This window comes from Perissodus microlepis, chromosome 17 (genome assembly GCF_051167445.1).
Source record: "Perissodus microlepis isolate ML-2025 ecotype Zambia chromosome 17, ASM5116744v1, whole genome shotgun sequence".
Taxonomy (NCBI): Eukaryota; Metazoa; Chordata; class Actinopteri; order Cichliformes; family Cichlidae; genus Perissodus; species Perissodus microlepis.
This window is the reverse complement of record NC_140477.1, coordinates 36,480,322-36,508,201: the sequence shown is the minus strand read 5'-3', so window position 1 is coordinate 36,508,201 and position 27,880 is coordinate 36,480,322. Positions and strand designations below refer to the sequence as shown.

At 44.2% G+C, this 27,880-nt stretch overlaps 1 protein-coding gene across 2 annotated transcripts in view; it reads left to right on the top strand.

Annotated features, from left to right (window-relative positions):
- chst11 (carbohydrate (chondroitin 4) sulfotransferase 11) overlaps positions 1–21,915 on the top strand; it is a 106,655-nt gene extending 84,740 nt beyond the window's left edge. For both annotated transcript variants that reach the window (XM_084910997.1, XM_084910996.1), the window contains exons 3-4: positions 15,414–15,643; positions 15,750–21,915. In XM_084910997.1, coding sequence (XP_084767123.1) covers positions 15,414–15,643; positions 15,750–16,371 — 852 coding nt within the window. In that variant the 3' untranslated portion in view covers positions 16,372–21,915. The remainder of the gene's footprint in view (positions 1–15,413; positions 15,644–15,749) is intronic.
- The last annotated feature ends 5,965 nt before the right edge of the window (positions 21,916–27,880 follow it).

The following is a 27,880-nucleotide window of genomic DNA, read 5'->3' as shown; positions in this document are numbered from 1 at the left end:
CCGTTGAGCTCAAAGGTCCTATTAATAAACGGTTAACGAATGTGTATTTATGAAGACGATTTGTGAGACTGGTAAACTTTGTTCGTACGATGGTCGTTCGTTCTACACGGTGCATTTCAAGGTCCTGCACCCATCCGTCGGTAAACTGTACCTGGGCTTGTTGCAGTGACCTGAAGTTACTAAACTTCATGAGTGTATGCACTCACTCCAAGAACCGTATAATTATAAATCTGAGCGTGGTGAAAGTTGGGCAGCATGCTAACGTCTTTTGTCCACTCTGTGTGCTCGTAAGGGTCTGACCCTTTCACTCCTTTGATTTTTTCCTCGTATCTTTTCTTTGACTTTTCATCAAGTCTGTCTTTGTACGGACCGGCATTGTTCTCCTTCGTTTTGTACATAACTTTTTTGGGGGGCAAAGAAAAAGCAAGAAGGTATTGGAACCGGAGAATGAACGTTTTGCGGTGCTGCAAATGCTTGCATTTGATGCGGTACTTGGATTGTTTTGCCACGAGTTCCCGGCATGCAATGCGCGAAAGTCACGTGGTCTGTCAATCTCTATTAATGCATTTGCAGTCGTTTACTTTGAAAAATATTTATTTTGAAAAAAGGAATTGTGACCCTCTCCGTTTCACGGTTAGCGATCAGTGCAGCGACTGTAGAAAAGGATGACCTACCAGCTCCCCAAAATGAAGCCAAAATGTCTCTATCGCCCCCTGGTGTCTGGCTGCAGTATAGGTCATAAACCCCGCCTCCCTGTTAGCGGAGGGGACTAGGGCCAGACCAGTGACTGTAAAAAATTTGCTTTTCTGCAGTCATCCGATAGGCGATAATACTGTCATTTGTGTAGAAACGATATTAGTCCAGCCATCATGTATTAAGTATTGAGAGTATTTGCACTTTGAAAAGTAAATGAAACAGGCTGCAGACGTCCATAATGAACTATCGGTCGTCTTGTTGATGTGAGCAGGAGCAAGAAGGGGCCGTGTGGTTGTGTCCCCTGCCACGTTCACGCTGATACCTCATCTTGGCTAGGTTTCTTTGTTGGTGTTGGTGTAAAGCAACTGGAACAGATTCCTGGATTCTCTCCGGATGGAGATGGCGAGCCTATGCCCAGACTGAACTGAACTCTTGTTTAAGAAACTCATTCTTCTCTCCTGAGAAGCACCAAAGTGGTAACAAACCACCAAACCAAAGTGGACCAAGTGGATCAAGTGGACCACCAAACCAAACCACTGAATCAAAAAAGCCAAACACCATTGCAAAAAGAAGGTAGAAGAACACTTCTCCAACTCCAACCCCGATGCATGTGGCAAGGACTCCAGACCATTACAGACTACAGGACCACCAAACCCTCTCATGTCTCCTTCCTCAATGAGCTCAACAACTTTCATGATCGTTTTGAGCGAGGGAACCCAACAACCACAACCAAAGCAGACGTGACGCCGGACCACCACCCACTGACTCTCTCCCCCACCGATGTAGGAGCGGTGCTGAGCAGGATCAATGTCCACAAGGCTGCAGGTCCTGATGGCATCCCCGGGCGTGTTCTCAGAGCGTGTCCTGGGGAGCTTGCAGGAGTGCTCACAGACATATTCAACCTGTCCTTGGCCCACGCTGTGGTACCGGCCTGCTTCAAATCCACCTCCATCGTCCCCATACCCAAAAACTCCAACCCATCTTGCCTCAATGACTACCGCCCAGTAGCACTCACCCCCATCATCACTAAGTGCTTAGAGCAGCTGGTCCTAGCACACTTCAAATCCTGTCTCCCCCCCACCCTGGACCCCCACCAATTCGCATACCGTCAGAACAGGAGCACAGAGGATGCAGTCTCCATCGCACTGCACTCTGTCCTCTCACACCTGGACAACAACAACACCTACGCCAGAATGCTGTTTATAGACTTCAGTTCAGCATTCAATACAACCCTCCCCTCACAACTCATCAGGAAACTGACAGACCTGGGCATCAGTTCCCTCATGTGTGAATGGTTACTGGACTTCCTGACCAACCGGCCCCAACATGTCCGGCTGGATAACCGCTGCTCATCTACAATCACAATGAACACCGGTGTACCACAAGGCTGTGTGATGAGCCCTTTCCTCTACTCCCTCTTCACCCACGACTGCAGACCTGCTGATGGTTCCAACACCATCATTAAGTTTGCAGATGACACCACGGTGATTGGCCTCATCAACGACAACGATGAGGTGGATCGTCTGGCTGAGTGGTGTGACAACAACAACCTGCTGCTCAACACCGAGAAGACCAAGGAGCTCATCGTGGACTACAGGAGGAATGCTGACCCACATCCACCCATCCACATTAAAGGGACGGCTGTGGAGCGTGTGAGCAGCTTCTGTACTGTACTTCTGCTACTGTATAATTCTGTATAAACAATCATTCTGTACAATACGATAATTATAATTCTACAACTGTTTACAACTGTTTATAACTTGCATATTTCTGTATAGTTTCATATTTATATCCTGTTCATAGCCTGTACATAGCTTGTATACCCACTACAGCCGGTACATACTTATATTTATAGCATATTCATAACATACCTTCATACCGTGTACATTGTAACATACCCATAATAGACCCATTTTTGTACCCTCATACCTAAAACAGACCCATATTATTGCTAATATATATTTTGTAATATATCTATATCATGGCTAAAGCACTTCTGGATGGATGCAAACTGCATTTCGTTGCCTTGTACTTGTGACATGTGCAATGACAATAAAGTCTAATTCTATTCTATTCTATTCTATTCAAAGCAAATAAAAAAGCAACGGAATTAACAAACAATCCTGACTAATGACCAAAAAGGACAAACTGAAATAATGAACTCAATAGGACTGTTTTTTTATTATTATTATTGTTATTTTGGAAATTGTACATTGTATATCATTTTATTTTCACTTTTCTACCAAAATAATAACTGTTGACGCTTATTTTGAGTGACCATTGAGTGCATGTTCTTACATTAAAACCAAAGGAATCTCAGAGCTTAGCTTTAGCAGTGTTATCTATCTGAAAATCAGGACTGGACTGATACCACAGCAGCTCTACTTTACACTGATTGCAGCAGAGTTAACAGTGCATAATTTTCTTGATAATGTAGACGTCTAAACCCAAACAAATTCTTGTTTGCTGCGTTTGAGCCCATCAAATCACAAACTCGAACAAACAAAACAAACAGAAAAGAGAATATAGTTGTCACTGGCTTTTATTGAAATCCTATTTCTCATTTTTTCCTTCGACGTCTCTTTTCTGATTTTTTTCTCCCTGAGGGGTGAAACACACGATGCAGAGAGAAAAAGTAAAGTGCTCATGAGAGGAAGAAGAAACTTTGCACTGAGGGAAAGTCAGAGCACTTTGTCATTATCTTGTCTTTGGTGCTATGATTATACCCCACACTTTTCTCTTTGCTGTTTAGTCACACAGACACACGCTGGTTCTCTACACAAGTGTATATTTAAGTACAACACACTGTTGATCCAGAGATGTACATCAGCGCACACGTTCTACATATACAGTAAACACATATCACTGCACAAATGTACGGCCTCCGGGTTCATTTCATTCTCTCATGTCACTGCGCCGCCTGCTTAATTTAACTCTTTGTTGCATTTTAACCCTGGAAAGTAAAACAGACGTCTGTATTACGAGGCCACGAGCACGTATCCAGAGAGGAACATAAATAACAAAGTAAATATGAGTAAAACCTTTTTAAGGCTCACGTTTTAACAGTCACAGCAATGCATTATTAGTCATTAACTTCTGAATCCATTCAGATTAAATGTTGATAAATCCAATAGCTGTTTTTAAAAAAAAAACAGGGATATACTCTCTGCTTTCACTCTGTTAAGCAGTCAGTGGTTCTTCTACAGGCCGACAAACTAAAATCGACACTCTCCCTTGTGTGTTTCATTTTTCCTCATCAGGTAAAAACCAATCAGCTGGCAGAGCAGGTGTCCACAGCATAAAACCTTTGCACATCCAAAGAGTTTACAGTATAACATGTACATGCACATCACATATAGGTTTCATACTGAACCCTGCTCTCTGAATAGAGCTTTATCTATCTGCGGACACTGTCATGTTCTTCACATGAACTTTAAAACGTTGGGCTGACATCAGAGATAAAGTGTAAAGACTATTCTCTGTCCTTGTGGGTTAGCTTTCACCTGTGAAGGAGGTCTGTCTCCGGGCTCAGGTTGCCGGTTTAACGTTACCGTGGGATAGGGATGGCCGGCCTTACCCAGGTGTCGGATATCCTGGAGTTTAAAGCATGAAATGACCATGCTGCAGAGTTCACTAACCTCCTGTCCTCCTGTCACATGCATGCATGAGAAGGACTCGGTGCCTACCCCCAGAGTTACAACACTGTTAGGGTTGAAAAGCTACAGATCGTCACAAGACACTAAAGACTCTCCATAAAAACCTCTGCCAGTTAAATTCTTATGATGGTCTGTTAACAGCTCAGTGAAGGCGAGGCCTCCAGGCTCCACTGCTGCTTTTACAGATAAACATCCAGGGCTGTGTGTCAAACTGTAGCCTCTAATGAAACACCTGTGACTGACTGCTGCTCAGGGTGGTGTTTTGGGGATTCCCAGATTATTTTTACTTTATTAGCAGTACTTTTAACTGCTACTGCGAATGTGTTAAGAAGTGAACCCTGCAGCAAGTAGCATCATAGCGAGCATGTATCTGTGTGTGTTTGCATGTTTACTTGACCTTGATGGCACCTGGCAGGAAAGCTCAGTGCTTCTAGCCCCTGGCATGAACACTGTCTCCATTCATGGCCTTCCCACACTGCCCTTATGCAACAGCGTCAGCACAAAAATCATGAATCAGTAGATTCACAGATTTAAAGCTGTAGCTTAGAAAGGCTGCTTTTGTGATGCTCTGTATTTAAACATTGCACCAGCTATGTTTGAGATAAAACAGAGCAGTCGAGTTCAGGCACCTGTGGTAAGTAAGTGCAATTTGTTAACTGAATATGAGGCTGGCAGGCAGATTGGCATGACATCAGTAAATATGTCAGAATCATCAGGAGCCAATGTATGTGAGTTAGTTAACTGATCGTATCCAGCTAGTAGGATACAAGGTCGAGGGGTTCTTGTTCTCAGTTTGCCACTGAAATCCTCTGAATCTGCACAACAGAGTCACAGAGTTCAAAGTTAGACTCACAGAATATCACTGATGGTGGGAAACATGCCTCATATAAATGTTTTACATTTCCCTGAGAGCTGTTGACTTGAAGTTGCTGTTGTAGCTCAACACTTTACTGAAGAAGGTAATAACCACGACCACAGCTTTCCATAAAACATCAAAGCGGGACAAGAGCATCAAAAACAAACTCATTTTAGACTGATCTGATTTTCCAGTTTCAGTGTCGCAGAGACAGAGAGGGCTAAAATGTATTTAAAATGTATCCAGTTACACTGTAACAGTCACACTTGCTACTTTGAATGAAGCTGCTATCAGCAGCTACGCCCGAGTGCTGTCTGTGTATAAAAGCCAGCAAGACTCAACAAATTTAGCATTACAAACATTCTGCTTTACAATCAATTATTTAACATTAAGCTCATTATTTTCTGCAGTATTTGCCTACTCCTCCTTCAGAGCAGCTCAGTAGACAGCTGTGCTCTTTTTCTAGGTATGAATGTATGAGGAATGAATATGAAGCAGAGTCCTTCAGAAAAAGAGTGTGTTCTCAGTTATCCCACTGGAAAAATACAGGTAAAGAAAAACTTTTCCTCAGATCCAGTCGGTGTCTCCGTGGCTGCAGGCGGTTATTGTGTCATGATGACTGGCCCAGTTTCTCCTCAGCAGCTACTGGACTTCTCATAAATGACATAGTGGAAAAGTCCATGTACTGCTGGTCTTATTGGAAAGGATGAATCTGCCTCATAAAGCTTTCATAGCAGAGCAGAGCCTTGTTACCTTTCATGCAGCGACCCGTTAAGCTCTATGGTTGCAAATCAGGTGTTATTTGGTACAGTTGTGGCACACTGGCAGCTTTATGCCTGCCTGCTTTATGAATGCCAGCCTGTGCGCACAGACACAGACTGCCTTTAGTGCTCAGTGTGTGTGACAGAGAGGTGCTTTGATGAATCCTATTGATCTTTGTTTAGCTGTCTTCACAGCTGGCAAGCAGAGAGAGAAGCTAACTCAGCGACCCGAGACGAGGAGCGCAGACGGATGAATTTTTAGGAGACAAAACGGAAACGGCATTCTTATGATAATAAGCAGCATTGAGCTAAAGACAGGATATGTGTTGCTGCTGCACTTCACCCTCTCGACACTGGACTTTCTTCTTTTCACACACCCACTGTAAAGTCTTCAAAAACACAAGTCATACACAAAATAAATCGGACGGTTAAATGTACACAGGAGTAATGACTGTTGCAGCGTATAAATTGCAATAAGGAGCAGAATCTTAACTTCATGAATGAACAATGCCTCTCTAAACAAAGGGAGGTATAAATCAAATGCATTAGTTTCTCTCTTTCAGCACCTTAGGGGTCACCACAGTGGAGCGTCTGGCTCCCCACCATCACCCACCCATAGCCTCTATATTCATGTGGTCTACTTCTTCTGCACGTGCCCAAACCGTCTCAACCTTGCTGCTCTAACTGTGTCTCCAAAGCACTCAGCCTGAGCCGTCCTGATGCACTTGTTTCTAATCCTGTCCGTTGTCGTCACTCCCAATGACAGTCTGTCCATTTCCAGCCTTTTGTTATGTCTCACTACTGTCTCATGAATCTCCCCTTTCACTTTTGCTGCTGTGCTTCTGTCACATATTTTTCACCTCTCTTGTGCGTCGTCCATTGCTTCACACGGTTGACCTCAGGTATTTAAACTCATCCACCTCCACTACCTGTACTCCTTGCAGCTGTCACACTGTCGTCTTCTCGTTCACACACATGTATTCTGCCCTGCTTCTATTCAATTCAATTCAATTCAATTCAATTCAATTCAATTTTATTCAATTTTATTTATATAGCGCCAAATCACAACAAAAGTCGCCTCAAGGCGCTTCATAGATACAGAGAAAAACCCAACAATCATATGACCCCCTATGAGCAGCACTTTGGCGACAGTGGGAAGGAAAAACTCCCTTTTAACAGGAAGAAACCTCCGGCTGAACCAGGCTCAGGGAGGGGCGGGGCCATCTGCTGCGACCGGTTGGGGTGAGAGAAGGAAGACAGGATAAAAGACATGCTGTGGAAGAGAGACAGAGGTTAATAACAGATATGATTCAGTGCAGAGAGGTCTGTTAATACATAGTGAGTGAGAAAGGTGACTGGAAAGGAAAAACTCAATGCATCTTGGGAATCCCCCGGCAGCCTACGTCTATTGCAGCATAACTAAGGGAGGATTCAGGGTCACCTGGTCCAGCCCTAACTATATGCTTTAGCAACAAGGAAAGTTTTAAGCCTAATCTTGAAAGTAGAGATAGTGTCTGTCTCCCGAATCCAAACTGGAAGCTGGTTCCACAGAAGAGGGGCCTGAAAACTGAAGGCTCTGCCTCCCATTCTACTTTTAAATACTCTAGGAACAACAAGTAGGCCTGCAGAGCGAGAGCGAAGTGCTCTAATAGGGTGATATGGTACTACAAGGTCATTAAGATAAGATGGGGCCTGATTATTTAAGACCTTGTATGTGAGGAGCAGGATTTTGAATTCAATTCTGGATTTAACAGGAAGCCAATGAAGGGAAGACAAAACAGGAGAAATATGCTCTCTCCTTCTAGTCCCTGTCAGGACTCTTGCTGCAGCATTTTGGATTAGCTGAAGGCTTTTCAGTGAGTTTTTTGGACATCCTGATAATAATGAATTACAGTCGTCCAGCCTGGAAGTAATAAATCAGAATCAGAATCAGAATCAGAATCAGAAAGGGTTTTATTGCCAAATGTTGAGCAGGTTTACAACATTAGGAAATTGCTGCGGTGCTTAGTGCAAACATACTGTCATAAATAACGCTTAAATAGACATGAGAAAAAAATAAATAAAATAAAAAATAAGAATAAGAATTAAAAGTGCTAAGTAGATAGATATATACATGATATATACATGAGTGCAGGTGGTGATCAGTGCCAAACATGGAATGATGCAGTGAACACAGCGTAGGGTCATGTGTTAGTGGTGGGAACAGTCATACGGTTATTGTTCATGTGTCCAACAGCAGAGGGGAAGAAACTGTTCTTATGGCGAGAGGTTCTGGTGCGAATGGACCGGAGCCTCCTGCCTGAGGGGAGCAGGTCAAACAGACTGTGTCCAGGATGAGAAGGGTCAGCTGAGATCCGAGCTGCACGCCCCAGTGTCCTGGAGGTGTACAGGTCCTGCAGAGATGGGAGTCTGCAGCCAATCACCTTCTCAGCAGAGCGCACAACACGCTGCAGTCTCTGTTTGTCCCTGATAGTGGCTCCAGCGTACCACACGGTGATGGAGGAGGTGAGGATGGACTCGATGATTGCAGTGTAGAATTGCATCATCGTCCGTGTTGGCAGGTTGAATTTCTTCAGCTGCCTCAGGAAGTACATCCTCTGCTGGGCTTTCTTAATGACGGAGGTGATGGTGGGCTCCCACTTCAGGTCCTGGGTGATGGTGGTACCCAGGAAGCGGAATGAGTCCACAGAGGTGATGGGGGTGTCAGTCAGGATGATGGGGGGGAGTGGGGCTGTGTGCTTCCTGAAGTCCACAATAATCTCCACTGTCTTCTGGGCATTCAGCACCAGGTTGTTGTGGCTGCACCAGGACACCAGACGTTCAACCTCCCTCCTGTAGGCAGACTCATCCCCGTCCGAGATGAGTCCAATAACGGTGGTGTCATCTGCAAACTTGATTAGCTTGACAGACTGGTGGGTGGAGGTGCAGCAGTTGGTATACAGGGAGAAGAGCAGAGGAGAAAGAACACAGCCCTGAGGGGAGCCGGTGCTGATGGTCCGGGAGTCCGAGACATTCTTTCCCAGCCTCACGTGCTGCTTCCTGTCCGTCAGGAAGTCAGTGATCCACCGGCAGATGGGATCAGGCACATTCATCTGGGAAAGCTTGCCTTGGAGATGGTCTGGAAGGATGGTGTTGAAGGCAGAGCTGAAGTCCACAAACAGGATCCTGGCGTAGGTTCCTGGGGAGTCCAGATGCTGCAGGATGAAGTGTAGGGCCATGTTGATGGCGTCATCTACAGACCTGTTGGCTCTGTACGCAAACTGCAGGGGGTCCAGGAGGGGGGCCGTGAGGGTCTTGAGATAGGAGAGAACCAGGCGCTCAAATGACTTCATGACCACAGATGTCAGAGCCACAGGTCTGTAGTCATTTAGTCCAGTGATCCTTGGTTTCTTGGGGACAGGGATTATGGTAGAGGACTTGAAGCAGGCAGGCACATGACATGCCTGCAGTGAGGAGTTGAAAATGCCAGAAAACACTGGGGCCAGCTCGTTTGCACAGTGTCTGAGGGTGGCAGGAGACACACCGTCTGGGCCGGGAGCTTTTCGAGCATTCAGATTCTTAAACTGCTTCCTCACACCTGCTTCATGAATATGAAGAGTAGTGGTGGGAGGAGGTGGTGTGAAATCCCCCTTTGTGTGGGGTGAGGAGGGGGGTGTTGTAGGTGAAGTGTTTGATGGTGGTGATGGCTCTATGGAGGGGGGAGAGGTGGGGGAATAAGTGTCTCTATTGTTGGGGCCGTTGGAGGTGTGAAGGCTGCCTGTTGGCTCGTCAAAACGGCAGTAAAAGTCGTTAAGGGTGTTGGCCAAGAGCAAGTCATCAGTGGAGTGGGGGGTTTTAGGCTTGTAGTTGGTGATATTCCTAAAACCTTTCCACACAGAGGCCGAGTCATTCTCTGAGATCTGCTGCTGCATCTTCTCAGAGTGCTGATGTTTAGCAATGTCCACTTCTTTAGTGAACCTGTACTTGGCCTCTCTGTAGCAGTCCCTGTCTCCGCTTCTGAACGCCTTTCTCTTTTCCAGCCACAGCTTTTTGAGTTTAGGAGTAAACCAGGATTTGTCATTGCATGACTAATGCATGAACTAGTTTTTCAGCGTCACTCTGAGACAGGATATTTCTAACTTTAGAGATGTTGCGCAAATGGAAGAAAGCAGTCTTACATATTTGTTTAATATGTAAGACTGCTTCTTCATCCCTCTTCTCTCCAAAGCATACCTCAACACACCAGGTTGTCTTCTATCTGTTCCCTGCTGTCACTACGGATCATGATGTCATCGATCATAGTCTGCAGACACTCCCGTCTGATCTCATCTGTCAGCCATTGCAAAGAATTAGAGCTGATTGCTGATGTGATCCCATCCCTACCTTAAACAGATCTGTTCACATACTCACACATACATGTGCTGCACCAGCCTCAGTCTTTGCCACTCCTGATTCCTTCAGCACCACAGTTCCTCTCCAGGCATGCTATCATATGCTTTCTCTGTGCTGCTCTCCTGACCTTTTCTGTGCTTCTCCATCAACACTCTCAAAGCAAACATTGCATCTGTAGTGCTCCTTCTTGGCATGGCTATACCGCTGCTCACTGATTATCAGCCCGCCAAGAACTCTTTCACATATTTTCTTGGTATGGCTCATCAGCTTTATCTCTCTGTAGTTACTACAGCTCTGCACATCATCATTGTTCTTGAAAATTGGCACTTTGTCTCCATTCCTCAAGCATTTTTTCATCCTCCTAGATTGTGTTAAAAAAAGTCCACTGTATGTCATCAGGACCAACCACCTTTCCACTCTTCATCCTCACGTTGTCCTTACTCATCCTCTGCACTTCCTGATTCACTAACTGCCATCCTTCTGTCTCTCTCTCTTATTTTCTTTCTTCACAAACCCCTCAACACACTCCCTTCAATCATTAGTACATTTCCTTTCTAACTTAGTCTGTCAGTCTAGCCACTAAAGTCCATTGCCCCTTCTGTCGGCACCATTGTAGACCAGTTTGAGTCCATCTCCTAAGCTCCTAGCCTCCCCCTTATTTACCCTGGACTACTGCACGCACAGTATATCCACTCTCCTTTTCACCAGTCGTATCAGCCAGCTCTCTTTGCCAGTCAAGTCATAGTCTTTCCTTCTCACTCGCTGCATCCTTGTCCATTTTGTTCTTTCCCCTAACCTTTTGGTCCTCAGCATTTAGCTTATGCTTAAGAAACATCCTCAGGTCATTACATGAGACAAATTGTGAATTTCTTACTTTTGCACCATGAAAATTCATGACCACAAGCTCTAACTGGAACATTCAAGTGTATTTTTAGTCATCTTTAGCTACATAGTAAAAGTCTTTAAGACCTAATCTGTACTAAAACTGTTTGATTAGTAACAGAAGATGATTTACTGTCAAATAGAAAATATGGTTGGTTCAATCTTTATTTTAGCTTTCAGAATATTTTACACTTGTCTTAACTTTGTTACAATACAGAAACACAGGTTATAGCACACGTATATAAAACTACTGCCAAGGCAGCCAATTAACAGTCTGATGAAGGCTCTGTCACAGACTTTGGTCAAATCAAAGTGACCAAACTGATGTGGAGTAACCCTGAGACTTCCTGCGTCCCTGGCTTGCTTTGCTTTGTTGATACTTTAGCCTTGGATCTACGTTTGTATGTAAGCTAGTTTACAGACTTTCACTGGAATATGTTTCTTCTGTCCTTTAGTCATCACTTCCTGGCTTCCTTTCTTTATCTCTTTCTTTGCTATCATCAGCAGATTAGGAGGAAGCTATTCATTACCACTGCTGCGACAAGCCGCTCAGTGCTGATACACAGATGATATTTCAAACTCATAACAACTTTCAGAGACAATAACACAGTCGTGGTGAGGAAATGAAGACTTGAAATATTGAAACACAGTCTCCATGTTGCCCTTTCATCACTTTCTCACACATTTTAACAACAAATGTGCAACAAGGAGAGGATGTGCATTTCCCATCATCTCGAAACCTCAGGATAAGGAAGTAAAGCCTTCCCTGTTTGCAGATACGCTGCTGACAATGACTTCCATGGTGGGATTAAGGATTTCCAACCCCCCAATTTTCTCAAAGTTTTGATGGTGTTTGCCAGAGAGAAATAGGGACTAAACCTTCACTTCCATATCAGTGCATGGTGTCTGTAACACTAAGTGATTCATCATCTAGTATACCTGCATGCAGAAACTGCTGAGCTGGATGTTTGAGGCTCTTATTGGAAGAGATCAAACTTCGGCTAACTACTTTTATAGCTGTGGTTTTATGACATTTTATGACACTGGCTCTTATTTGGTGCCGTTTCACTAGCTTGTGTCCACAAAGTATCAGGGCAGAAATGTGCAAGCATATTTGCTAGTGCTATAGTCTGCTGTCCAATGGGAAAAGCTCGACATGGCCAGAGGTCAGTGACCTCCACCACATCTCATCTCCTCCTCCTGCTTTTCATCCCTGTCCTCACTCTTCATTAAAACCCCACAAGAGACTTCACAGGGCTGCCTAAAGATGAGATAAGTGGTAGAAAGTGATCCCAGAGAAAGAAGAGAGATGAGGGGAAAACTGAGGCCAAGCCTGAGAAGATCCCCTCGTCTCTTTTCCGGAGTTAAATACAGTTTAAACTGTGCTGAGATGGAGGGTTGCATGTCTGCTGCAACATTTGAGGGAATTATAGCCTGATGCTCCCACTTCTTCCTTTTCTTTAAGAGTTTCATCAACAAAGAGCTCTTATGCCTTAGTGGGCTTTGATGCTTTGGAGTTGATGAACATGAATAAGGAGGACTGCAAAATGCATAAAAGAGCAAACAAGTGGGAGACGCACAAAAGGAGCACTTCATCTTGACTGGAGACTTTCATTGTCCATCCTGAAAAAGCTCCACTTCCCTTTCCCAAAAGCAGGAGTAACTATGGGAATAAAGGACGCCCACTATTGCTTTAATTCTAATAAAGACAGCAATGTTTGAAAATGCTCTTTTATCTTTGCCCAATGAAGAATGTTTCTTTTAAGAGATCTAGATATTAATTTTTCTCTGGTGGGAATAAAATATTGTGTCTTGTGCAAAAAAGCAAATCTTAGTTCAAAATAAATTGTAGTTTTGTGCAGAGCTGTCTAAGATGACAGGAAGTAATTTTTTGGTCAGGGAGAGCAAGATTTGCACGTATTTTATTTATTTATTTTTACTAAACAAAATTACATTTGACTGCAAAATATCGTAAGTGCTGGGCGTGTTTTTGTATAGGGATATAACCAAAATACAACCAATTGGCAATGTTTTACACTGAGGCCCAGTCAGTGTGAGTCAGTGTGAGTCAGTGTGCTTCTTATAACTGAGACACTGCTGTGCAAACAATTGTCAGGAGACAGGTTGGACCACCAGGTGACTCACAGTATGAAACTGCTTTGCAAACCTGTCCACATCATTTTTTACAAAGAAACTGTTAAAAAATAGTAAATGTAGAGTATTTTTGTGAGATATACTTAAATGAACTGAGCACTAGATAAGTGAACAGAAAGTTAGTGAGAAAAAACTATTGTAAGTACTTTATTTTTTGGTTTAGTTCAAGAAGTGTATTTTATAGATGTCATTCTGATTTTATGTCTTATGGACTTATGGGGGGCAGCACGGTGGCATGAAGGTCCCTGGGTCCGACTCCCCCATGTAGCCGGGGCCTTTCTGTACTCCAGCTTCCTCCCACAGTCCAAAGACATGCAGTTAGTAGGGTTGGGTTAAATGATTATAATTGCCCGTCGGTGTGACTGTCTGTTGTGTTTGCCCTGCGACAGACTGGTCGCCTGTCCAGGGTGTACCGCGCCTCTTGCCCCAGCTGGGATCGTTGTAGACTTGTTAGCTACGGGATAACAGGAGCACATCGTGCAATCCCCTACTGTAAAAGCTTTCCCCATGATGCCGTAGCAAGCTGTGCGTGTGATGAACTGCAAACTTGGAGACCTGTTTTGAAAGCTGGCATCAAAGAGAATCACATGCAAACCTCTTTAGTCAAAGCTGTCTTCGTGTACAGACTCCCTGTTAGCCCCAGTGTTGTTTCATTACTTCATGTCAGCATCTCTCCCACCCTCTCAGCCCCTGACAGTGTATCACTGAAAGGCCATGGCTGTGTGGAGTGGGACAGAGTGGTAAGGCTGCAGGCCACAGTAAAATCAATTTAGATACTGTGAGGAACCCAGAGCACTGCCCTACAGGGGAATGTAGACCCAGAGGAAAAATAATCAAGAGGCACGAGCAAACATTCCCGCCCCTAAAATGCAAAACTTCCATACTGCTCTTACTATTCTCATTTCTTTCTGTAACCTCATCCTTTCTCTCCTGCCACGGTCCGCTTCACCACAGGCATCACTGGGACGGTGAAATATGCCTCCGATAAATGATTACCGACTGGAGCCACTCATACTGAACTCGCAGGATCTGTAATATTCTCCAATATCATTATTTTCCTCCACACCCATGGACTAATCTCTATCACAGTCTGTGGAATGACTCAAATAAGGCAAAAAGATAGAGTGAATAAAGAGATGAGTATGATAATAAAGCCTAAGATTGATAACTCGCTATCTAACTGCCTGTCTTTTCCATATCCGGCCTCATGCCCTCTTTCTGATTCATTTCAGTCGTAGAGTGCTCAGCTCTGCTTTTTCTCACTGCCGTGTTAGTGACCAAGAGCAGTAAAACATCTTTAAGTTTCAGAACAAATGTGTGAAATAATATTTTATTATTCTGCTACAATAACTAGTGTAGTGAGTTAAATATGAATGTTGGTGACTAATACAGTATGTTCCCGTTCTTGGGTTCAATTATTGTCAACAAAAATCCCACAATTGTCACATTTTGTTACATTTGGTACAAATGACTTGCACAGAGTTTAGCTAATGATGAAGCGTTGTTGCATTTAATTATTGGATTCCTTATCAGATCAACTTGTAATAAAACCAGTAGGCAGTTCATTTTTGTTAGTTTGTTTTGTTCATCCCTTCACACAGATTACAGCCGGGCTTTCACTGGGACATACACGTCCACACTAGTAACATGGGAATTGGAGCTTTTCATTTAGCCAATGAAAAGCTCCAATTCCCTATGAGTTTTTCTTCTTTAAGCTTGTGGTTAGCTGAACCCAATCAATCACAGCTGAAAAAAAAAGATTTATTTTTTACATCAGCCTAAAGAGGGTTCATTGGTTTATCTGGTAATTATCCTGAAAGTTGGCTAACCACCCAGTTTGAGCTGGGAACCAGTGTTTGTTCAGGGACCTTTATTGCACATCGCACATTGTTTACTCATGGATTCTTTTCAACTCTGTGCTGTAAACTACATAATTAAAGTAAAACAGCGGCACTGACTGTTCACATCTTGTGCTATACTTACCCTCCTGAAGCCTTTTATTTGAATTTCACAGTAGTCTCTCTCTCTCTCTCTCAGACGGAGTTATCAGGAGCTGCTGTCCTCCACCAGGCCAGGAGGGATCAGGTAGTCGATGCCTGTCGGGTCTACAGCGCATCGAGTCGTAAGCGGAGAGTCCTGACACCCGGAGACCTCAAACACCTCGTGGTGGATGAAGACCATGAGCTTATCTACTGCTATGTCCCCAAGGTGGCCTGTACCAACTGGAAACGTGTCATGATGGTGCTTACAGGCCGGGGCAAGTACAGGTGAGTTTGGTACTGTACCTATTAGCCAGTAATTAGAGAACAGACAGAGAGGAAGGAAAATAAGTGCTTCTGTTGTTCTTCACTGTCTCGTGCCTCTCTCACGCAGTGACCCAATGGAAATTCCTTCCAATGAAGCCCACGTTCCCTCCAACCTTAAGACACTGAATCAGTACAGCATTGCCGAGATCAATCACCGCCTCAAGAACTACCTCAAGTTCCTTTTTGTTCGTGAGCCCTTCGAGAGGCTGGTTTCTGCATATCGCAACAAGTTCACCCTCAAGTACAACTCATCCTTCCACAAGCGCTTTGGCACCCGAATCATCCGCCGCTACCGCAAGAACGCCACGCAGGATGCCCTGCTCAACGGGGCTGATGTCAAATTCAAAGAGTTCATTGAGTATCTGGTGGACCCGGCCACACAGCGGGACGGACTCAACGAGCACTGGCAGACTGTGTACCAGCTCTGTCACCCGTGTCACATCCACTATGACATGGTGGGCAAGTATGAGACACTGGAGGAGGATGCAAACTACCTGTTGCAGCTGGTGGGTGTAGGTGACTCCCTGCGCTTCCCGACCTACGCCAAGTCCACTCGTACCACGGATGCTATGACGGCTCAGTTCTTCAGCAATATCAGCACTCAGCAGCAGATCCAGCTCTACCAGCTTTACAAGTTAGACTTCCTCATGTTCAACTACTCCATACCCAGCTACCTGAGGTTGGAGTAATGGTGGACAGAGATGGGACTCTGAGAGCGGCTGATTCGGTCAAACAGATAAAAGGAAATGAGCGGAGGGCAGAATTTTATGGGAACAAACTTGATTTAAAAAACTGTAAAATTGATGTGTAAACAGGTGCCGGAGGTGTGTGAGTTTCTGGGAATAATTCAGAGGATGTTCAGTCAGCACCGACTGGACAGGGATGTGGGCTAAATGGACTAGACGCATGCAAGGACTGAAATGTGTGGGTGAAGCAGGTCTTCATGGTTGTTATCCTCAGAGGATGGACTGGATGAGGGATTCTCCTGATGTTGTTCCCTACACGTTTAAGCAAACTGCTGACAAATTAGGCTGCTTCAGATTCTGCAAAGAAAACAGCGTCCTCGCACGTGCCCTGACCCCAAAGCATTATGGGAGCTAAGTTTGTCTCCCCCTCCTTCTGATCAATATAGAAACTCCGCCAAATTGTAAGGCACACTTCACATCTTCCACCGAGCTCTCGGCGTGGCGAGCCAGTACCCATCATGCTTGCTCTCATTAGATTCATACAGCTGAGAGGGAAACTGCCTCATCACCACCTCGAGGATTACTGCAGTTGATGGCTACGATTCCACTCTCAAAACCTCCACATTAGTAGTGTGGCGGTGCAGCCGACAGCTCGCTGTCACTGGTTTCTAACATTAGTTTGTCGGCCCTTCTGCCACAGCAGTGAAGTGCTTACGTATCATTGCCTGTAACACCAAGCATCCTTAATACTTTGAGCTACAGAACGTGTCTGGAAAGGTACAGGATTCGCTCAGTGGGCGCACCGGCCTGCCTCTAACCTACAAGACAAGAGACGGCCTGTGTGGCTGTTAAAGGGTTAAAGGCGCTGAGTCTCATTACCGCCATGCCCTGCATAGCGGAGCTTCGTGGACGTGCCCCTGCTCCAACAACCAAACCTGTTTTTCAGTAAATGATCCTCTTTTCTCGTCTTCATGCTTTATTTGTTTTTATTGTCTTATGAATCACTGCTGCGAGCAGCAATGAAAAGATTATTTAATTTGCTTTGTTGTTGAAACTAAGATGGAAAGAATTTAATATTTTATTTTCTTGGGCTGAAAAACATTTAGGACACTTTAGAGAAGTTCAAACTTTTGTTCTGTCATTCTGACTGTCAGCATTTTCATTTCTTGTGGTACATTTTTGGCCATTGGCTTTGTCTTTCTGTGCTTCAGATCATTCAAAATTTATGTTTTTTTACATTTCTATTGTCAGACGTTTGGTGCCAAAATGGCTGAGGGCCTCCGAGACCCACAGTCACTGTTAAGTACACATCATTGCCATTTAGGACATCCCAAAGAAGACACGTCAACAATCAACATAACAGAGAAAGGATCCTGTGGTGTGATTAATGTTGTGTAATGTCAATAACTACACAGGAGGGAGGATGGGCTGCCCGTCACACACTACAGTGACAGAGGGAGTCGTTTTGTGTTTTACACCAGTTTGTACATTTTAATCCACTCCAGCTTCAAATTAATTTCACAGCGTTAGAATATTTCATTTATATAGCACCAAATCACAACAACAACATTCACCTTAAGGTACTTTATATTGTGAGGTAAAGACCTGAGAATAATAGAGAGAACAACAACTGCCTTTGAAGCACTTTGGCGACAGTGGGAAGGAAAAACTCCCTTTTAACAGGAAGAACCCTCCAGCAGAAGCAGGCTCAGGGAGGTCAGCAGATCTGTGTGAGGGGGCATTATGGTTAATATAGTCAATTTAATTCAATTCAGGATATTTCCATGTTTTCGTATCACACCAAATAACAACAACAACAATCGCCTCGAGGTGCTTTAGGTTGCAAAGTAAAGACCCTCAAAATGTGAAATCTTTGGCTGTGACGAGAGCGTTCCAGCGGTGGCGACGTGGCGACAGTAGGGTTATCACAGCTCAGGCTTGATCACTAAGTTTGATCTCATCCTGAGAGATTAGCAAAACAAGCGTAAATATATATATAACACTACTGATTGTACTTCATTAAGGATTTTGATGGTTTTTGAGTCCCTAACTCTTTGGAGTTGCAGTATGATGTTTTCTTTCTGATAGAATAAATCCAGGTCCACTCTGCTTGAAAACTGTCTCATTATGACCCCTGGTTAGTCAGCACACCTAAATCAGATTACACATACGCCTTTTTCCCCCTCGGGCTGGATGTTTTAGCTGCAGATCCCTTCTTGTTGCTTTGGACTCATTGCTGGTGTCCGTTTGTGCACATGCCTGTGTCTGGAGGTTCGAATCAAACAGCCTTAGTTTTCCTTTTTAACACCCACAGACATCTGGCTCTAATAAAGGAAAGAGTCTACTGGGCTGGCTTGTCGCCCCGGTCCTCATCCTCCAGCAGAAACAATGGTTATATTCTCATCTGGGCCTCCTCCTGGGTCAGGCGCACACAAATACACTCACACAGACACACACCAGCACTGCTGCTGAGGTTAATGCCACGCAGCGTCTTACTCAGCAGTTATAGGGAAAGCCACGAGCAGGCAGAACCTCACACTGTCAGAGCTCAGTTTAAACTGCTCTTTTAGCGCTCAGAATGAAAGACAAACAATGCACAAAGGACCTCTTAACCTGCAAACAAGCCATTACAGCGGTCTCTCTTCGCACTCCGGTTTCTCTCCTCCTACTGGTTTTTAAACCAGTGGCCCCCTGGTTTAAAAACAAAACCAGAACAAAAAGGCTCAGTGTCAGTGATCAGTACTGTCCATGCAGGAAAACGCAGCCTGCTTAAGCAAACAGAGCTGCTTTAAAAAGCCCACGGGGACTCCAGCAGCCCTGAGACGCTGTCTCAGTCTCTCAGTTACAAACAAGCAGCAACATTTAAAGTTATTTTTCCTCCATAGTTGTGTCTATATTGAGGACTAGCTAGTGGGTATATTTATGTTGTTTCTGAACGACGTCTGCTTTTAGACTGAACTACACATTTGCTGTCTTCTAACAGCAGTTTTCCTCTTGAGGATGAGTAGATGATGTCATTTTTCTGCTTTACTTTTATTTTTATTTTATTGTATTGACACCCAGATTTTGTAAATACAAGAAAGAATCGTTTCAGAAGCAGAAAAATTGTGTTTGAAGTGAAATTTCCTGTAAATTTGATGGTAGAAAGTTCAAATGGAATCCTGACTCAGTTCTGTGCTTTGGAGTGGGTGTCAGTGTGCCTGGCTCATGATATACACAGTGTAAAAGATGGACATATCTAATATAATCTGACGTATTTGTTAGTGACATTCAGCTATGCAGGCTGGAGCTGAGCATTTCTGTCATTCTGAGTGAAAACAGGAGACACGGTGCAACACCTGGCCTTGGATTGTCCCAAAGGCTGAGAGGACTCTTTGTCAGTGATGATGTCAGCAGATTAAGTCTTTTAGTGTAAATACACTTATTTGGTCAGGTCATTTATTTGTTTTTTACTTTCAGAGTTCAGATTGTTAACATGCTAAAAAAGAGCTGATTATAAAGGTAGAAGATACAATTGAAGTTTATTTAATTTTAGTTTCAGTCTCTCTCTCTGTGGGGACACTTTTCATCAGCAGAGACACCATATTTGGAAATAAGCATCATATCATCAGCACAGAAGGACAAAGCCAGGATGATTTCTTACATTTGTCCTCTGCCTGTGTCGTGTCAGACATATCTGAGTCCCAGCACAGGATATTTTTGTACAGTCCAAACATGATGTCATTCATTCTGCTGTTATTTTTTGAGCTGTGACGTTTGTATGTGATATTTATGACTTACTTTGGTTGCCTCATACATACACACACAGACACACACTACTACTCTCATTTTTCTGTGCCTTTCATTCAGAGGCGACACAGAGACACAGTGAACACCTATTTCCTGCAGTCACATTAGGACAGAAGGCGTACATGCTCATTTATAACCTTACTCATACCTGCAATAAAGAAGTGACCCCATCAGGTATGACTTCAGCTTTATTTTTAGAAATCTGTGGGACGGACATGATCCTGAAAACTACAAACAAATGAGCGTTCGTCAGAAGCTGCTCAGTTTATTACAGCTTGGATTATTTGGAGTATTTTGTCCAACAAACTGGTAATACCAGTATCACCACAACAGGATAGTGTTAAAGACACACAAGTCAGAGCAGTCAAAGGATGAAAAAGTTGTGGACATTTTGTCCCCCACCAGTTGGTGCACTTGGAAGTTGTTGGCAGTCGCTATAAAATCGACTGTCTCAGTGTTGTAGGCCTCTAAGTGAGCCGCTGGTTGCAAGAGAAACGTGGGTATTCCCTGACTGGTTGGAAAACAGTTGGAGTTTTTTTGACTTCACCCAGTGGCTGCCAGCAGTTTCCAGCAACCACTTGCCAACTGGTTGGGGAATACACATTTTCCCCTCGCAAACAGATGTTGCCAGATGGGTGCGACTGGTCTCTAGACTTAAACCACTTTATTTTTAGGTCAAACAGCAGCAGACTCAGCCAAAATATCTGTAACAATCCCAACAACTAGCAGAGCAGAATAGTATGAGTATGTACAGCACAGATTTGTTATCCAACTAGCACCAGAACAAGCTAACATTCTGACAGCTGAAAACTTTGCTAAATATAACTGCACAAAATTAACTATCAAATGTAAATCTTTCTAAAGTGTTTATGAAGTATACAGGCCGAAAATGGTACCTACATAGTAAAGTCAGATTTCCAAAAAACGTAACCATCTTTTCCCAGTTATTGATCCTGTTTAAGATGCAAATAGTTAACTTGGTTGTAACACTGTTACTCTTGCCAATAAATATTTAATAGCAATGACTCCAAAACTAACAACCCAAGTTATAATAAACTGAGATGGTGTTTATTATAAGTGATCTTAATGTGTTTGAAAAGTTAGACGAGAGCCTGAGTAGGCCTGCCCTTCGCATGCTCAGTGACATCTAGGCACGTTTTCAAATCAGTTAGCATTAGCATGGGCATGACCTGTCCAAGCAGGTTTCACGTGTCTGTGTGTCGCCCTGACGTTGTGTACGTCCTTCAGCAGAGGCCCCACACCTCTCGTGGTTCCAGCTGCTTCCCGTGCTGCCAGGTGGCACGGATGTTGCGCTGTAATGTGTGGGTGACCTTTTAATTTAAACGATCAGTGTGTGATGCTGCGTTATTCCATATCATCAGCGTTTTCACCATGTGTGCTGTATCAAAGAGCTATGCGTCAGTGGAGTTTGTGCACGTGTGTGCGCGCTACCACTGCTCCAGGAAGTCGAGACCCTCATTCCAACATGTACCATTAATTTATTTATTTATTCCTAGATACCGGCCCATACTGCTTCCCTGCTCACGTTACCGTGGCAACACACCCAAATTTTCTATATGTTGCTTTTCCTCGTGGGACAGCCTCTCGCTGTGCTCTTTTACTCTGTTCATTTTCAGGGGTACTTTCCAAAATCATGAATAATGAATAATGTACACTGTGTGGGAGAGTGGGGTGGATCCTACAGCAGCGTGACCCGTGGTTTATCCTGTTTTCACAATAAAATGACACTGAAATCCACTTTGTCTGTGTCTCCTTCTGTCTTGTGTGGAACTCGTGTACGCTTCTCTCTACGGGGTTGGTGGATTCTCTAGCTCCTAACTAGTCTGGCCATTTTTATTGCCATGCTACTTCAGAAAGGCGATGTCTCTGTCGTGATGCACAAAGTAATTTACCACACTTGTCAATATGTTTTACTGTTATGGGCAATAGCTGACCATTCCAATCACAGGGCATCGAATACTGCTGCTCTGTCAGGTGGTGCTTGGATAGGATCAGAAATTTTAGAGAAAGTATGTCCCATCACAATAATCTATGCAGACAAGCTGTAACACGCTCATTGTGATTAAATCTGACTTTGAGTGTCCATATGGGGCAGGTTTGCAGTAACAGACCTGTTACAATAGCGGAAACAGAGACGTCTTGCCACTAGGTCATCTCACATTACACAGTTTCAGATGAAACGTGATTTGGATGTGCTGGCGTGTCAGTGGACTGAGAAGTGTTAGGCAGGTGATTTGAACATTTTCTAACTATTTTACGAGTGTTGTCATTATTTCCTCCTCCAAGAACAGGAAACTGCAATTCATACAGAGTCACCAAAATTAGAAGGAAAAAGTTTGATGAGTCGTAATTTTAATGGTAGGGTTGATGTAAACACTATGACTCTGTCAGTCCCCCGTTGAATGGGTGGTGTGATGGTGCACATGACCATCATAGCCAGCCTACCTGCGGACCTACATATCGATCCTTTTAGAGGAACTTTTTACAAACAGCTCTCCTTCACCGGCCAGTTATCCAAGACCATCCAGAAATTCCCAGAGCCACAGTATCACTGTGTCTAGGCAGGGTCCTGATTTACAGTCAAGCAGGTAACCCAAATGTCTGACCTTTGTTTCGTCTTGTAAATGGTAAATGGACTGGCTCTTATATAGCGTTTTTCTACTCAAAGTGCTTACTTACTATTGCAACAACACATCATCAGTAGGGTAAAACTAACCATGATGGCCTAAAACCAGCTCGCATTCCCTATTAATGTGTCAATTCTGCTACAAAACAACAGAAAAAGTCGACATCGAAGGATTAATACTCCATAGGTCAATTCAAATGAAGGTATTATTCTGTCAGTAAGTCAGCAAGTGTCTCTAAGTGTGTAATTTTTCTAATGTGTTACTGTTTAAATTTTGGACAGTGAATTGGCATCAGTTGTTATTGCAGAGCTAATGTGATGTAATTATTTATAGACAACAATCTGGATGACAAATCTGAACTGTGAAACCATTAAAACAGTGTGTCATGTAATGTGGCTCCAGCTTCCCGCCACCACATGGATATAAAATCACAATAAAAGACATTCGTGACCCGACATACACGACTTCTTAGCCTGCAAGTCTCTAGGTTCTCTAGCAGGCTCTGTCCAAACGACAAGCAATTAAATGCAATTTATACATATATAAAATGATTCTTATATTTTGCACACCTATGGTAGAGACAGTGCAGATATACAAGCTGGCGGACAAGACTGAATAGTCTAAATGTTTTCTGGACCGTCTACTTTGCCAGGAAGAGGAATTAGAGGGAGCACATGGCATCTTTTATTCTGGATACTTGATGACACATTTCGCTTTGATGAAAAACTCTTAGCCGCTGTGCAAATCTGTCTTAGACAAGACGGTGATGATGCATCGCATTCTCAAGAAGCTACAGATGCAGAGCTAGCAGAATGATGCATGAGCCAAGACAATTGGCCAACCCACTCCTGAATATGACACCTCCTTACTTCCTCATGTGATAGTTGATGGGTTAGACCAACTGAAGCCAAACTTCGCCAACAGCAAACATCACTTGAGAAATTAAAAGAGATTGGTGTCCTTCTTGCAGAAGTTAGCAGAGTTATAAACATGGCATGCAGGCTATTAGCTAAACGAGCGGAGGCATTGTTTTTTGGGGGGTTTTTTTTGCCTGTCCCATTTGGTTCTTTAGCCGTCAGAATTGTTGTCTGAAGACCAACAAGGAGACCCAATGGATTTACTTTGCCAAATGGATCATCACAGCCTTGCCGTATTGATCCATTTTGATCGATCTTTGTTGTTATTATTTATTTTATTTTATTGTCACTTGTTACAGACGGGACAGACATGACTGAGGGATAGGAAAGAGAGAAAGAAAGAGGAAGGACAAGAAAAACAGGAGGGAAGAGGGACAGTGAGAAAGGAAACTTAAAAAGAGAAAGAAGAGAAAAAAATCTGCTGGATCACCTGTTGAGAGAAAAAGAAGAGAAAACAAGCAAAAACAACAGAGCAACATACTAAACACAACACCATCGCATTAATCTAGCTAAGTGTAAACAGCAGTAAATACTAAATATTCAATGTTGTTGTGCAGCACGCAGGACCGACAGCGCACAATGTGCTTGGAAGTAGCAGCCAATAGAGGTGTAGTTTATGTCTATGAACAGTGAACACCCGTGTGCACACCTGTGTGGATCAGCGCGCTTGTATTCAAAAGGTTTCCCCATGTAATGGTCTGCTAGAGGATGTAGAGAGCCATAGCCCCGTCCCCCAGGGCATGAAGCAGGCATGGAGGAGATCCAGGCTCCAGACATCCAGAGGCCCCAGAGTGCGAGAGCCCAAGGAGGACCACCGGAGGGGCATGCGTGCCACCCTCCTGGGAAGAGCTGAGGAGAGCCCCAGATGAGGGGTCACCCAGTAGCCACGGAGCAGAAGCCAGAGGGGGCTGCAGTGACGTGCCCACCGGCTCTGCCGGCAGCCAGCTGTGCCAGAGTGAACCGAGCCGCAGGCCCAGAGGCCGGAGGCCCGAGGGCCCCCTTTGCCCCAGAGAGGCCTGACCGAGCAACAGGCACCAGGCCCCGCCAAGTAGTCACCGGGAGTGAGCTGGTACATACCTGAGGGCCCAGCCCCGGACACCAAGAACAACCAACGCACCGACCCCTGAGGGCATCAGTCACTGGCAGGGAGTGTGGTGAGGGGAGATAAGCCTGCACCCTGGTGACACAACCGCACCCCAAGGCCCTGCTTGTGTGGGTGGGTGTGTTGGAGCGGGAAGAGGGAGGCAGCCGGGGATGGGGAGGAAAAGAAGGGAGGAGCAAGATGCCCCTCCCTGGGGCCAGCTCCCCCGCTGACCCCAGTTGGCACCCCCGTCCTTCGGCACCCACCAAGGCAAGAGAGCACAGGCCCATCCAGATCAGGGCCTATGGCAGCAGGACTGCCCAGCCCCACAGGACCCGGGGCAGCCCACCCGACCCCACCGCAGAGGAATCTGTACCCACCCTAACATTCAATCATCTCCCAGACTGCACAAGACAATAGACACCCAGGTTAAGTTTATTCTCCACCTCTCCTATGACTCTCCCCCACCTGCAGAGTGAACTCCTGCAAGGATGGAACAAACTCCCTGTCAGTCGAAGAGCCCCCTAGTTAGGTCGATGCGCCAGAGGACCCCTGCGCCAGGGCTGAGCGGAGGCATTGTTGAGTTGCACCCAAAGTAACAACGTTTTCAAATAAAGTAATAGTTCCATAAAGATCAAAGCATGGTCTTATATATGATTTTACACTGAGATATTTGATGCTTTGCACATTTGAAGAGTAGATCCTGTAGTCTTTTCATTATCTCATTACAGTGGTCCCACATAGTTGGGGTTTCAAACAGGCATCTGTGTTGTAGCTGACTTGGATGATTCGTTCCACAAGTGAAACCTAACTCAGGTGCAGGTGGAGGGTGGAGACTTTGATGTTATTTACAGTTTTCTCAGACAGTTTCGAGGGTCTGGCTGCGCCCTGCACGTCACACAGCGAGATAGATGGATTAACAGTGGTTGGGGGAGACTCACGGGGGTCTTGCAATCCACTGGGTGACCATACACCCGCACACACACAGACACAAACAACCTACCACTGTGAGCCTGTCTCTCTTGATCCCATTGTCGTCCTCACTAAACACGTGCTGGAGTGCTCTCCAGTCTGCCCATAAACATGTCCTCAAACCAAGACGTACGTTCTTCAAGGCCTCTGGCCACAGTTACACTCTCCGTCTCTTTACACACTCAGAAAAATAAAGTCATCATCAGACCAACTAAAATGATGTGTATCCACACAAAAGAGCTCAGACCCTGTGGGGGCCAGACTGGGAAACCTGGCTGGTCCCAGTCTGGGCAGGAGCCCCTAGAACCATCGTAATATTTACTACTCCAAACAACCAGTGTCAATAATTGATCAATGTATTGATTGTGCCTTACAGACACATGGTTACAGCAGGCTGAATCCTTACATGAATCAACACCCCCGAGTCATGCAAACTGTCAGAATGCTTGAAGCACAGCCTGAGGAGGAGTGGCAGCAATCTGTCACTGTAACCACAGATTTAAGCCTGACTCCTTGTTCACCTTTACTGTAAAGTCAAAACCAGTAAAATATTATTTCCTGGGAAACCTCTTCTGTCTCCCCATGTTTGGATAACATTTACAATAATAATCTTTCTTAAAGTGTTGTAATTATGTTTAAGGAAGAGATACCTCAAACTGATCTAAAGTTTGTATGTGTTCCTCTCACCCTAGAGCAGACCACACATAAGCTGGACAGGAAATGGCGTTGCGCTCATTTATATATTTCCGTTTGCTTGATGAAAAAAAGCCCTCTGCTAAGCGAGGACGCCTTACTGCTCGTCACTGATGAAACGAAAACAGGAACAAAGCACGATTCAGTTTTAATCTTTAGTAACACGCTGCGTATCACAGACTTTTAAGGTGGCGGTGATTAAGCCTTTACTTTCTAAGCAAACATCTGACTGTCTTAGCTAATTGTAGACTGATTTCTAACTTACCTTATATTTTAAAGATTCTTGGAAGAGTATTTGTCAGACAGCGAAGACAGTGAAGGTTACAAATGATCTTCTTATAGCCTTTGACAGTGCACTCATCGTGATGCTTGTCCTGCTAGACCTCAGTGCAACATTCAGTTCACAATACAATACCATGCTGTTACAGAGAACAGAACACAATGAGGCTATTAAAGGATCTTTGCTGCAGTGGTGTGAATCACATCTATCTGTTAGACTCCAGTTTGTGCATGGAAATGTGTCTGTAACACAAAAGTTAGTCACAGAGTTCTGCAGGATTCTCTGCTGGGACCAGTGCTTCCCCAGTATTATTAGAAAAACTTCACACATTTTCATTGCAATGCAAATGATACCAGCCTTTATATACCATAGTCACAGAGACTGGTCAGTGACCCCTTGTTGCTGGAGTAAAATCTGTGTGCTGACTGTTGCAGGGTGAAACTGGTCATAAAGATCTCCCTTGTGATTGTTTGGGGTAATTGATGATAATTTGCATGAAAAACTCTGCAATTACTCTGTGGAAGTAGTGAAAGTGCTAGAAATAAAGTTAAAAGTTGGGCCTTGATGCTAAAACCAACACATTTCAAAAGGTGCAACTTTTACTTTGAGCCAAAGCGCTCTCCATTCACAGTGTCACTACTCTTAATGAGCAGCTGAAGTGCTGGAAACCTGCAAGTGATCAAAGGAATCTCCAGCTGATTGTAAGTGCAACCAGTTTCAGACAGTGGTAGCAATCTCAACCAACCACTCGTCAACTGGTCAGGTAATACAGACTTTTCCACAGGGCCTCACAGTAAGCACACCTTATTGAAACTAGGATTTATCCCATGATATTGATGCTCAAAGAGTGGGTGTTACATTTATTTGGTTGTGGTATTTAGCAGAGTTTAGGTCTGTTTTTCTCAAAAATAAGTGAATAAATAAATAAGGCAAAGGCTCAAAAATTAGAGCGAAGTCCTACAATTCAAAAATATTCATAGGATGAAGATAAAAGTTTGCATGGCTTCGTTAAAGAGAATAAAGTTGTTCAAAACAATTAACCCATTCTGAGTGGATGCCGTGAGAGACACTGGGAGTGTGTACTCTTACAGACAAAGTGTTGGTCTTTGCCTGACGAGCAACTTTCTTTACT